The sequence below is a fragment of the Podarcis bocagei genome (assembly GCF_964188305.1).
Source record: "Podarcis bocagei genome assembly, chromosome: 1".
Lineage (NCBI taxonomy): Eukaryota > Metazoa > Chordata > Lepidosauria > Squamata > Lacertidae > Podarcis > Podarcis bocagei.
In genome coordinates this window covers 135,398,335-135,412,621 of record NC_138125.1, presented here as the reverse complement: position 1 = coordinate 135,412,621, position 14,287 = coordinate 135,398,335, and the positions used below count along the sequence as shown (strand labels likewise).

Genomic DNA, 14,287 nt, shown 5'->3' with positions numbered 1-14,287 from the left:
AACAAGTAACATTAACCTAGGAACATTAACCTAAGGCACATTAACCTAGGAACTTCCTCTCTGCCCAGAACGTTGGAGGCTATACACCACACCCCCTCAACAGTATTTATAGGAACTCAAACACTGAGATCCTGCTCTGTTCTAGTAACAAGAAGCCGAAAGCACCAGCCTGAAGATGACGAGTGAGACCTCGTCGAAACGTCGCCTAGACACCCCAACTCTTACACGGGAAGACACCCGAAGACACCAAAACCTACATTCCTGTACCCGTGAAAATCTACGAAAGCATATATATATATATATATATATATATTGCTGGAAACCACCCAGAGTGTCTGGGGAAGCCCAGCCAGATGAGGGGGGTATAAACAATAAAATAATTATATAATATAATTATATATATATAAATAATTATATATATAATATATATATAATATAATATAATTATATAATTATATTATATAATTATATAATATAATTATATATATATAAATAATTATATAAAATAATTATATATATATAAATGTCAGACATGAAAATGGGTTGAGGTTGAATCCTGACAAGTACAGTTTCTGGGGGACAGACAGGTTGCGGGGGGGGGGCTCCCTAGTCCTCAACCAAGTAACTAAAGAAGCAGGTGTGCAGCCATGGGATCATTTTAGACTCACAGGTGTCCATGGAAGTGCAGGATATTTCTGTGTCCGGGGCAGCTGTCAACCAGCTCAATCTGGTACGATGGCTGAGAACTGGATGCACTCTGTCTGGTAGTGGTGCCCACCCTGTGAAATGCCCTCCCATCAGATGTTAAACAGATAAGCAACTATATGACTTTTAGAAAACATCTGAAGGTAGCCCTGTACAGTTTCTGATGTTGAGGTTTTATTGTGCTTTTAAAATTTTGTTGGGAGCTGCCCAGAATGGCTGGAGCAACCCAGTCAGCTGGGTGGCATGTAAATAATAACATTATGATTGTTATGATTCAGGATGCCTTCCCTTCCAAACTGCAATCACAAGAGCACTTTAAGACTGCTGATTGTACACCAGCATCCTCTACCAGGCCACAGCTTTGGGAAGCCAACCTTTTGGACCAAATCAGAACTCCGCCCCTCTCTAGAGTCTTCCCACATGGCCTATGTGACAGTCAATCAAACATCCCTTGACAAAGCTACTCAATAGCCCATATTCAAATTTGCAGGATGGGATTTCAGTTAAACATGTCTTCTTTGCCTCCTTTACCTCCCCAGTGAAGATGCAAGGCTCTCTCTTAAACTGTGCTGCCAATAATTAAAAGGACCACTTCCCATGAGCTCGCTCTGTTCATCCCTTGTCCCACTGCCAGCCAACTGCACTCCAAGAAGAAAACCATTTGGGGGGGTACACAGGGGGACACATATAAAGGAAAGTTCCACTGCATAAGTAGCAGTCCTTGTGCACATGGTATCGCTTTGTTGGATACAACCCCTTGAATTTGTACTCAAGTCTCTCCTATCCAAGTTCTAATTCTTCTACTCCCCCATTTATTGGGAAAGTCACTTTTTAATCTACTTGGCATAATTAGTGAACAGAAATGCCACTGTCCATTTTTTGAAGGGAAAGCATGATGCACATTACATAAATAAAAGCAATGAATGAAATAATCATACTGGAGTAAATTTAAGTTAAAACGCAGGGAATAATTAATAACATGTTAATGATTTCCCACTGAGTTGCTGCTTTCACATCCCCCAACCCTGCTCCCATTTAAAAGAGATGTTTAATTCCATAGCCCTTTCCTCTGTTTCATTATATTTACTGACAGAGCTACTCCCTTTATTACATTTCATCTAAAAAACAGAGCCTAGTTCATTCCAATCTGGAGATTCTAAAGTGCAAATCTATACTCCTTTTCCAGGAAATAAGCCACACTGATGGAACACAGTGGAACTTATAAACCAGGCCTATGTCTGTTTATCTAGATGAAACATCAATACTGTATCACATGTACTACATACAGTGCCTCCAGTTTTTTCTTCCTATGTCTAGGGCTATGCACCTGCACTGCAATAGGTCACTACTCTCAACAAAGATTGCCACCTTCATCTTTGCCGGCTTAAATATTTGATGAGCAAAAGGAGCTTTGCTGTAGCGTGTAGCGTAATGGGATGCAGAAGAGGGTACCAACCAGTGTTCTCTGTATACTTCACAAACATTCACTGAGCCATTCAGAAGAAATCAGCAGTTTTATGAATGTCACTAATGTCACCTGCAACCAGTTCCATTTTGTCCCAATATTGCATTGTGTTACTAGGACCCTACTTGCCTTTGAGAACAAGTGTTCATCCCAATACAATTTATACAAGGTCTAAAATAGGCTTTTAAAGCACCTTGCACTGTTTGCACATACACACTTAGCATTCCTCACACTGGCATAAAATTTAACATTATTCCAACAAGTTAAAAGAAGCTACAGTGCCCTTTAGGAGTGTCCTACTGAACTACCACCACCACCATCAACAACAACAGCAACATTAACAACAACAAGGAGAGCAGGATTCTACCAAAAAATGTGTGAGGGTGGGGGAGAGAAAAGAAAAGCATTACTTGACAAAGACAAAGGGTGTGCATGCTGCTGTGAAGATTCACTGACCTAGTAACCTATATAAGAAACCAAGAGGCTCTCCTCCTGCTCTCCAATAGAAAGACCCAACACTGAGGAGCCAAGCTCAACGACTAGTGCAGATTTATGGAACGGTGCAGGAATACCCAGGCGAGAAAGGGCATCCCTTTCGGGTTCGCCAAACCCAAGGCGCGCATTTCGCCCGAGTGCTGCCCGCCCCCTTCGCCAAGCCCCCGTCCCCGCCCAACCCAGGAGGCACCTCTGCTCAGGGGCTCCGCGAGGCTCTCGGTGCTGGACTGCGCGCGGGCGCCGGCGCTTCTCTGGAGGCTGCTGCTGCTGCCCGCCCGGGCCCGGGGAGACCTGCCCAGGGGGCTCCCGAAGGGCGAGAAGACCCCGCTGAAGAAGCGCAGCAGGCGGCGCTCCGGCGAAGAGGCGACGCTCCCGGCCGAACTCTCCCAGGCCCCCAGCCGCTCCGAAAGCATCGGCAGCTCGCCGGCCGGGCTCTTCGGGCCCCCGCCCGCCTCGGCCCCCGCCCGCGGGGGGCGCCTGCCGGCGCTTAGCGACCTTCCCGCGCCGCCGGCAGGCAGAGAGAGGCAGCCGGAGCTGCTGTGGCGCTTGGTCCGCGCCAAGGCGCGCAGCCGCAGCGCCTCCCCGCCGCTCCAGTGCCGGAAACTGCAGCTCCGGCGCAGCGGAGCCGGCCGCGCAGGGCCCAGGCCGCCGGGGGCCGCTTCCTCGGCGGGCGAGTGTCTCGGGATCCCCGCGGGGCCGGCCTCCTGCTGCTGCGAGCCTCGCAGGGGACGCCGGCCACCCCCCTCGGGCGCCGAGTCCTTCTTCCCGCGCGCCTCTGCCGGCGGCCACCTGAAGCCCAGCCCGGCTCGCCTGGTCACCTTCAGGCGGCCCAGCTCCAGCTGCCCGGTGCTGAGGGCCCGCGAGCTGCGGAAAGCGTGCCCGGCGGCAGCCCCGGCGCTCTCCTGCTGCTGCTCCGGGAGGAAGCCATCGCGGGGCACGGCGGCCGAGCCGAGAGGCTCCTTCTTCACCAGGGTCACCGAGATGCGGTAGACCGTTTTCCGCTGGGGGGTCCCCCGCTCCCCGGCGCCGGGGGAGGAAGGGGCGGAGGTCGGGTCGCTGCTGTCCAGGAGGTACATCTCCAGTCCCGCCGCGGGGGACTAACCGAGGCCAGGTCCTTTGTCCCTGCCTCTCCTCCGGCGGCGATCTCCTCCGCCTGCAGTCACTTCGGGAGGCACAGCAGCTCCGGCTGCCCTTCCCTCCTCCGGCTCGGCTGCCTGGGGAGGTAACCGCATCGCTCCATGTCGACAGCGCCTGCCTATGAAACAGCCGCCCCACCGAGCCTCCCTTTCTCTCCTGCCTCCCGGCCACGCGCGCCCACCATCACCACCCCAAATCCAAGCCGGGGCGGTCGGGAGGGAGAAGAGCGAGCTCTCCTCCCGCAGATCTCTGGAAGCAGCGCCGGAGAGGATTAGCGAGGGGAGGAGCAGCAGCCGCCCTCCTCGGTTTTATTGTTTACAGAAGATTGCCCGTCCGCATATTGTGCCCTTTTTGCAGAGCAAATCCGATTATATCTCGTCCGCTTAATATACTAAATGAAGCGCCGGCCCTGTATTATCCTTGCAATCTACTGTCGCCCAAAAGGAAGAACGATGCTGAAAATAATAATAATTCCCCGTTGCCACCAATCGCTGGATGCCTCAGCGTAATCCGACTCCTAGACAAACACGTTCCTCGGCTGCAATCAGCATACTGTACTACAGTCTCCCAGTATCGGAAAGCAGCAGATATCCTAAAGAGCTTCGTCTCAAGAAACGGGGAGAAAAGGCAAATTCCGGAGTGGAACACAGCTTCTCTGCGGAATGAGTTAGCTTGCAAATACCGGAAGATAAAGTAGCCCAAGAGACTGAGGGCAGGAATTACTGTAAGGGCAGGAATTACAAAGCTCATACCTAGAACAAACTTAGCTGGTCTCTAAGGTGCTACTAGACTTTATTTTTTAAATTATTTTGTAAGGGCAGGGTTTGTTTTGTCAGTTCCATACCAGTCAAACAAAACCAGGTTTTGTGAAACCAAAAAGCTAGCAATCTGCTTTTAATCTTAATAATAAAGCTACTGAACTACCACAGCAAATAAAACTCCATTCTTCAGAATGTTAAATCTGAAACTAGCTTAAATAAAAGTGTTACAAAAAACAATCCTAAATATATTTACTCATAAATTCTGAATTTAGTAGTACTTATTCCCTAGTTAAGTGTGCTCAGGTCTGAAGCCTTTGATTGCTGCTGAATGATACTCCTTTACTAACAAAATAAAAAAATTCCTTCCAGTAGCGCCTTAATTTTGTTTCGACTACGGCAGACCAACACAGGGACCTACCTGTAACTAGATCCTTTACTAACAGTCTTGCGGGAAAGGGGTACCAGTTTCTGGATGGCCCTGATCATAGGCGAAGCCAAGGGGGAGCAGGGAAGAGGCAGCTCCCCCCCATCAATGAAAATAAATAATAATACATAGCAAACTGAGGTTCTGCCCCCCCCAAGGCCTTCCCCCAACAAAAACCCTGGCTACGCCCATGGTCCTGATAATTTACAGTCCCAACTCAGTGCACAGATTTGTTCTATCTTGTTCATCTGATATATTGTGTTAAGAGTCACGAAGATAGATAGTTTTTCTCTGTTTTAAAGAGAGTATTAATAGAAATGCAGTGGTACCTCGGGTTACATACGCTTCAGGTTACAGATGCTTCAGGTTACAGACTCTGCTAACCCAGAAATAGTACCTCGGGTTAAGAATTTTGCTTCAGGATGAAAACAGAAATTGTGCTCCGGCGGCAGCAGGAGGCCCCATTAGCTAAAGTGGTGCTTCAGGTTAAGACCAGTTTCAGGTTAAGAACAGACCTCCAGAACGAATAAAGTTCTTAACCTGAGGTACCACTGTATCCATGAGGAACTTTAGGAGGATGTCAATTTTAATTAACCACTTTATGCTTTTTTTAAAAGCCACATTCAATGTTTTCACTCAGTATCTCAAACATCAGCCTCCCAAACAAACTTAGTTGGTCTCTAAGGTGCTACTGGACACACACACACACACACACACACACATCACTAGCCTCCCATTAAGGGAAGCAGAACTAATACAGTATTAGATAGATAGATATTGGGGGGTCCTCAAGAAACTTGATTTTGTGCACACCTGCCTTTTTCAGGTGTTATTAACATTACTTGACTAATCTGAGCCATACTCTTTCATATTTAAGCAAGAAATATAAGGCCTATTTATCTACTCCAGCATTTTATTACCAAAGCAGGACATGATCCTCTTCCACTCCTGTTTCTCAGCAACTAGTAATACAGTCCCTGGTACTGGAAGTAATACAAGTTTTGGTTTTTTGTCTTTGGTCCCAACAATGATAGTTTGAGGCAATGTAATTTTTCATCAGCTTTTGGTTATTCAATCAGCAGCATTAAGACTTTCAAGTAAAAATGCAGTGTTCAAAGATTTCAGTCCCTTCAGAGGTATGATTCTCTTTCTCTATATGCACACACCCCTTTCAAGAGTTACATTACACTAGTGTTTAGAGAGCCAATCAGGTGTCATCTGGTTTTGGCAATGATGGCTCATAAACCCACCTTTTTTGGAGTAATACCATAAAATTATATATCAATGGAAAGATAATTTAATAAAGAATGTAATGCAATAATTTTTATGAAGGATTTTTTAATTACAACAACATTCATAAAGAAGAAACGTGGAACGCAAAGAAAAAATGAGATATACAAAAATTCTCACCATGTCAGTTAATACTTAGTTGGGTAACCTTTAGCCTTCCCATGGAGTGAACCAAGTTTTTTAGTTCTGCAGCTGTAATAATGTGAAACGAAGATTGAATTATTGCCTCTATTAATTGGGTTTTATTGCTAGGTTGCTTCTAACAAGCTTTTTTAGTTGGCTCCATTTCGATTGGGTTAAGGTCTGGGCTATGTATTTTGGGGCATTTATATTCCCATTAATGACACAAATTCTGCCCACACCATTTGCTGTCATACAACTCCAGATAATAACACTAACTGGGTGTTTCATGGTAGGTGCAAGGCAAGTAGAATCCAAATCTTCTCTGATACTCCCCCTCACGTATTACATGCCATCACTACCAAGCAAGGAGATTTGGGTCTCATCACTCCAAATAACACTGTCCCATTGTTCCACTGAACATGGGTTTTAGCCCAGTTTAATCTTTTCAACCTTTGTTTGAGAGATAACAATAGCTTTTTCCTTGGAATTTTAGCATTTATACCATATTCCTGCAGTCTGAGACGAACAGTCCTTGCACTCAACTTCACAATACATTGTGCCATGTCATCTTGTATACATGCAGATGATTTTCTTCTGTCACGTAGGCAGAGTTTCTCAATTCTTCTATCGTCACTTACTGTTGTGCACCTTTCCTGCCTTTACCAGTCTGATTTTGTAGTGACTGAGTCTCCTAATACCTCTTCAAAAATTTAGAAATGCCACCTTTGGTTAAGTTTCCACTGATTTTTCTTCTACTTTCTTCATAACTGTAGTCTTGTTCACTTAATATTACTATTTTACATCACATTCTGGGTCACCAGTCAACTCTTTGCACCATTTCTTTAATTTTATTACGTTTTACAAGCTCACTAAATGAAAGAACAAAAAACCCCAACCAACTTGATAGCAATCATATAACACACTGACAAATGTCCTCCTTATTTATGTTGTAATAAATAATATTTCATAAAAATTATTGCATTACATTCTTCACTAGATTATCTTTCCATTGATATATATTTTTGTAGTATTACTCCAAAAAAAGTGGTGTTATCAGGTGTATTGTCGAAACATGATGACGCCTGATTGGCTCTCAACACTCCTTTTTCTGGTTATTTGCCTATAGCTTTTGATAGAATACAGATAATTGAACAAACCTTGTTGCATTACATTCCTCATTATGTTTCCATTGATACACAGTTTCTGAAAGACTACTTAATAATACAAGCATTCACACTTGATACACTGGCAATAATGAATACACAACCTGAGATTTTTTTTACTTGGTAAAGTGATCTATTGAATCTGGCAATATTTATTGGCTTTTAAGTGATGCCTGTAAAAGTGAACATCTTCTGGCAGGGCTCCATTCTTAACATATTAATTAATCAAAAAATATTGTCTAACATTTGTTTCTTATGTTCTGCTAATTCTAGCCATTATTTTGCATCTAACTCCAGCTGATGGATCTCAGGATTTGAATAAAGAAATAAACCATATATTAACTGTGCTCTTAAAACATTTCCAAAGACTAATAATGCAATTGTTTTAGACAGAATTTAAAACAATTATCTGAACATATTAGTATACAGTGGTACCTCGGGTTAAGAACTTAATTCGTTCTGGAGGTCCGTTCTTAACCTGAAACTGTTCTTAACCTGAAGCACCACTTTAGCTAATGGGGCCTCCTGCTGCCGCTGCAGCGCAATTTCTGTTCTCATCCTGAAGCAAAGTTCTTAACCTGAGGTACTATTTCTGGGTTAGTGGAGTCTGTAACCTGAAGCGTCTGTAACCCGAGGTACCACTGTACCTCTTAAGAGTCAAAAACGTGGATCAAGGTTTAAATTTTAAAAAGCAATATCAACAATGTAGATATGCAGCAACAAAACAACTGGGGCAAAATTTGCCCCTGCTGTTCACAAAAATTGTAAGTAATAAATGCTCACTTTCCTAATACATGCTTCTAGTAACTGATGTGGTATACAACAGTAAAAGAAATAATTGTAAACAGATAAATTAAATATATAAGAAGGTAGCAGTACTAGCAGAAAATGACAGAAATAACATAGAAGAAAGTCACAAATCATAGATTAAAAGCCAGTTACAAATAATAATAATAATAATAATAATAATAATAATAATAATAATAATAATAATAATAATACTCGGCCCATCTGGTTGGGTTTCCCCAGCCACTTGAAGACGCAAAGAAATGGAGCCTGATGAGAAAAAGCCCCACTCATTGAGGATTACGTCAATGTAAAATACAACATTAAGAACCATTTCAAACAAATTAGAATCACAACTAGAACAGGTCCTGAAAATGTAAATCTTAAGTGTCAAAGGCCAAAGTAAAGAAGTGCATCTTTAGCATACGGAAAAGGCTATATAATGAAAGGGTAGAAGAGACTGTGTACATTTGCTAAGGAGACTGACACCAACTTCCATCCAGAATCCATCTCATCATCAATTCAGTGTAGTCAATGGATCATGGTGAGAGTACTGTAAGCTGCAAAACATTAAAGAAATAACAGTTCCCACCTACCCTTCAACCTACCAGAAGAAATTTCCCAACCTTTAAGTGGGCTTCACAGGAACTTGAAGAGTAGACTCCAAATGAAATCTAGGAACGTGTCTAGAACTGTATTTGCCAGACAGTTTGACCTGGATCCTTGTTTACCTTCTAGAATCATAAAGCTGTAGAGTCGGAAGGGACCCTGAGGGTCATCTAGTCCAAGTCCTGCAATGCAGGAACAGCCCTTACTGTCAGAAAGTTCTTCCTGATGTTTAGTCAGATTCTCCTTTCTTGTAACTTGAAGCCATTGGTACAGGTCCTACCCTCCAGAGCAGGAGAAAACAAGCTTGCTCCATCCTTCAAGGATATTGACAAGCTGGAACATGTGCAACCAAGGTGATAAATGGTCTGAAAACCAAGCCTTACAAGGATTATTTGAAGGAGCTGGGTATGTTTAGCCTGGAAAAGAGGAGACTGAGGGGAGATATGATAGCCATTTACAAATATCTTAAGGACTGTCACATGGAAGAGGGAACAAGCTTCTTTTCTCCTGCTCCAGAGGTTAGGTTCCAGACCAATGGATTCAGATTACAAAAAAGGAAATTCCTACTAAATATCAGGAAGAACATTTTGACAGTAAGAGCAGTTTGACATTGGAACAAACTCCCTCAGAAGGTTGTGGACTCTCCTTCACTGGAGGTTTTTAAGCAGAGGCTGAATGGTCATCTGCCATGGATGCTTTAGTGGAGAGACTTGCATTGCAGAGGGTTGGACTAGATGATCCTCAAGAGCCTTTCCAACTCTACAACAGTCTCCTCTTCTCCAAGCTAAACATACCAAATTCCCTCAACCATTCTTCATAAAGCTTAGTTTCCAGACCCTTTATCATCTTGGTTGACCTCCTGCACACATTCCAGCTTGTCAATATCTTTCTTAAATTGTGGTGCCCAGAACTGGACACAGAACTCCAGGTGTGGTCTGATCAAGGAAGAATAGAGCCGTACTATTACTTCCCCTTAACTGGAGTCAAGAGTCCCTGAGAAAGAGAATAGCACATGAAATTAAGAGAGGGGAAATCATTCAGGGCAACTTTGCATGGAAGCACCAGCCTAGCATCTGTAGGTTAGAAGGAATTTGTTTGCTCACATGAAAGTTCTTCTGTGTAGGTTAGTAACATTTGTGGGCCTGTTTAAAAGGCTGTTTTAAAGGTCGCCACTCTATTAATTTACAAGATTGCAAATTAAATTAGCCAGATGCCTACCAATCACAGCAAAAAATGAACAAAAGAAAAACTGCAACACCATTTACCTATATAACAAATAAATTCTATTCTGTACACAAACGTGCTCAATACGCAGTGTAATTCAGGTATTCTGGCTGATTCAGTTGAAAGGATGATAAGATTCTCTAGATATTTTCCATTTAAAGAAAACACACTGATAGAATCAGATGGTGTTCAAGATAGCCAGAAGCAAGCCAAATGTAGGTCACTTCTTGAAGTCTGAAAGGAATGTGCTGTTTGTGTGTGTGCATGCAGACTTGTATGTATATGCATTATTCTTAGACTTGGCTTGTTTTTGTCTTCAGGCTCATACATTTCTAGTTCTTGAAACCATGCACCATTTACTCAACTGAAACAATTGGATCTTGCATCTGGCTTTCATTTTATGCCTAAACTATGTAATCTCTGTAACTAGCTACCAGTGTAACAACCACAACATGTGTACAACCCTCATTTTATACATACACACATGGCATATGATTGCATGAGTGAAAGGTTACTTGTGCAACCAGTCTTTCCCCTTTCCATAAACATATTTTTTTACCCAGAATCAAGCTACCAGCATTTTATCCCAGATAAGTGAGTTGTAGCCTTAAACACACTTTTTTTGTCTGTACTAAATTTTAAACACACTCATTCAAAATTTTAACATACAAAAATACAAGGAAAAACATCAAATACTGATTAGATATACATCAAGATTCAGACTGTCAAAACCATTCACCAAGGTAATTGTTTTATTTTATTTATATCTCATCCTTCGCTGAACAGCCAATAATGGTTTATTGTGACATCCAAATGAAACCAGTATGTGAGAGAGAGAGAGACTGAAATTTTTAGAGATTATAATGTAGACATTCCAATTCCATAAAAGGTGGGGAAAACAGGCTAAACAAAGTGTTGTGCTGTATCAATGTAAGGTTGAAGAAGGGATGTGTGTACACACTTTAAGTTAACACTCAGTTAACTCCTGGGCATAATATTCAGAATGACTGAGAAGAACACATATACTATTTTCTATACATCATGGAATGAATATCCCTTGCTTCAAGTCCATGTGTCAGGAAAACCTAGCTATTCATGCATCCCGAAATCAGTATTAAGTGCTCATGTAAAACAAATAATTATAAAAATCCCTAAAATAAAGTGTCTAAGGAGAGGAACATTTGGTCCTTGATCATGAACAGTCCTGTATCGTGCTTGGCTAGATTATTTTATACCTGGATCTAAAATTGCTTGTATGCAAGTTGTTTTATATTGCAATGATATAGCTAATCTACAGTAATACATCTGATAACTCTGAATTAGGCCACCTTATTAGCTATCAACTCCTTAAAGTTATTTAGGGAGAACAGATTTCTGCAGCATGTAGAACACAAGTCCAATTCCAGATATAGCAGATGGCCAAGATATACCTCAGAGAAAACAGAGCTACAACATATGTTATTTATACTTAACTGAGGTATTTTCAGGACTCAAATGTTGTTGGCAGCAGAATATTTGCACAATTAGACAAAAATATTTTTATCTGCATAAAATTCGTCAATCACTAGGTTGATTTCTGAATAGAAGCTTCGTTCTAGTTGCCTTGGAAGTCTCAGCCAAACAATTGGAAGTAACATCCATTTGAACACAAGGTATCTACAACTGGAACTGTACTAACATTTAATAGACTTTGTCCTGACAAAAATTCAATTTCAGAACATACATCAATCCCCGTTTTGGACAGGGATGAGCTGCACAACAGAATTTCCAAACAGCTTGTCAAGGAACAATGGGGAGTAGGTGTTAATGCTCCAGTTTGGTTTCTTCACCTGCCTTGTCCCCAACGTCACAAATGGGCATGGTTGAGGAAATAGTCTTGTGAATCAAATTAGGCCTAATTTGGCCCAGTGGCTGGAGGTTCCCAACCCGAAAACCAATGTGTTAAACATACTGGTTCATTAAAACCAGCACATAACAAAATAGTCTTCTGTCAGTTGATCCTGATCACATATTCAACCATTTAAATCCTGTCTCCAGTTATCCAATTTTCTGAATTTTGCCCATAAGATTTGTGTGACAATAAGAAGAAGAGTTTGGATTTGATATCCTGCTTTATCACTACCCGAAGGAGTCTCAAAGCGGCTAACAATCTCCTTTCCCTTCAACAAACACTCTGTAAGGTGAGTGGGGCTGAGAGACTTCAAAGAAGTGTGACTAGTGGTTAAGAGTGTAGTGGTTAAGAGCGGTGGACTCATAATCTGGTGAACCGGGTTCACTTCCCAGCTCCTCCACATGCAGCTATTGGGTGACCTTGGGCTAGTCACACTTCTCTGAAGTCTCTCAGCCTCACTCGCCTCACAGAGTGTTTGTTGTGGGGGAGGAAGGGAAAGGAGATTGTGAGCCACTTTAAGACTCCTTAAGGGGAGTGAAAGGCAGGATATCATGTCCAAACGTTTCTGCTTCTTTCATGAGAGTTGAAAATTTAGAAATTCTATGGACTCTCTCCCATTTCATTCTTAACAGCTAATGAGATTGTGTCAGTTTTACCCAATAGGAAGCATAAAGTGTTACATGTATCTGAAAGATGCTAAGCAATCCAGGTTTGCCCATGAGAACTCATTATAAGCAGCAAGACCCCAACTGACATGAATTATTTACTGTGATCTTACACTTATAATTATGCACATGCATTAAACACAAAAACGTGCATCTGTGCCCCACTTTAAAATCCACATGGAAATCAAACTACTGAAAATAAGTGAAATGGAACAAGCAATGTGTAACACCAGGGACACAAGCTAACTGGTACTCTAAATGCTCCCCCAGCACCCAAATGAACATGTAAAATTTCCATGCCTTTGCTCCACTTAGATTTGGATACCCCCTGTTTGCGCGCGCACACACAATTTATGAAGGATTTATTGCAGCTCTTAACTGATGCAAGTGATTTTTAAAAACCTCTATTATTAATAATAATATATCATGTTAACAAACAATTGTTTGTCTTGTGGCACCTTAAAGACTAACCAATTTATTATGCCACAAGCTCTCTTGGGCTAGTCCGCTATTTCATCAGCTATATGAACTGTTAACCTCAGTTGGTAGGTTTGCAATTATGTTTACATATGCATACACACACAGGATGGTGTAGAGAAAAATGTGTAAACATCAGGATTAAATGGCAATGAAATGCAAAAGGTAAAGTCTGTAACAACAACAATTCAGTTAACCTTAAATATATGCAAAATAAGCACAGGGACCATTCATAGCAACATCATCATACTTTACTTGCAACCTTAATCAATACCTTTAGAGGAAAAAGAAGCCATGAAGAAGTAACAAATAACTGTATCCTTCCTTTCCATCAGATGCCAGGGGGCAGCTTGTAACACTTTAGCATTGTTAATTAATTTATTTTTTAATCCCTCTCTGTACCTTAATTATAAATTTTATCAGAGTGGACAGCAATAGTAAAATACATTATGACAAGAAAACCGTAATTAGAAGATACAACTGCTAATCTCTCTCACATCTGCCACTGAAAAGCCCTTACTTCAAATACCTGGAAGAAGAGGAAAGTCTTCAGCTGGTGCCAAAAGATGGAGAGAGTCAGCACCAACCTAACTTTGGTGGGGAGGCTGTTCCAAAGCCAGGGTGCCTTCACTGGGAAGGCACTTTGGGGCGTTGCAACTCCGCTGACTCCGCTAAAGAAAGAGGTATCATAAGGTTCTTCCCAAGTCATTTGAAGACCAGGCAGACTTCTACAAGCAGAAATCCTCTGGATCCCACACTAATGACATATTTACATCCTTATAGCATCACTCTTTATGTTTATTTTCATGTACTTTTCTCGTAACATGCCCAGGCTACTATTCTTCTGTAGAACATTATTTTGAGTGTCATTAAACATCCGATTCATGCTATCAATCCAGCATGTATTCAATACTAATTAACTAGTTGTATCACTTGCAAGAATCATAGCTAAAGAACCCTTTAAGAGGGAGTTCGTATGCTGCAGAAGTCAAATTGCCTTTTTCTGCTCCACTCTCAAACATCTAGGGGAGCGAACTGCACTCTGCCCCTTGGGCCCAAATGGTCCGCCCAT

The 14,287-nt window shown here is 42.0% G+C and overlaps 1 protein-coding gene across 7 annotated transcripts in view; it reads right to left on the bottom strand.

Moving 5' to 3' along the window:
* AGAP1 (ArfGAP with GTPase domain, ankyrin repeat and PH domain 1) overlaps positions 1–14,287 on the bottom strand; it is a 326,092-nt gene that overhangs the window by 301,569 nt on the left and 10,236 nt on the right. For 3 of the 7 annotated variants that reach the window (XM_081203563.1, XM_081203560.1, XM_081203564.1), the window contains exon 1: positions 2,856–3,092. The exons of 3 other annotated variants lie outside the window; for them this stretch is intronic. In XM_081203563.1, the coding sequence (XP_081059689.1) occupies positions 2,856–3,078 (223 nt within the window). In that variant the 5' untranslated portion in view covers positions 3,079–3,092. Of the gene's footprint in view, positions 1–2,855; positions 4,779–14,287 lie in introns of those variants that run through there. One more of the 7 variants, XM_081203559.1, reaches the window with a different exon arrangement.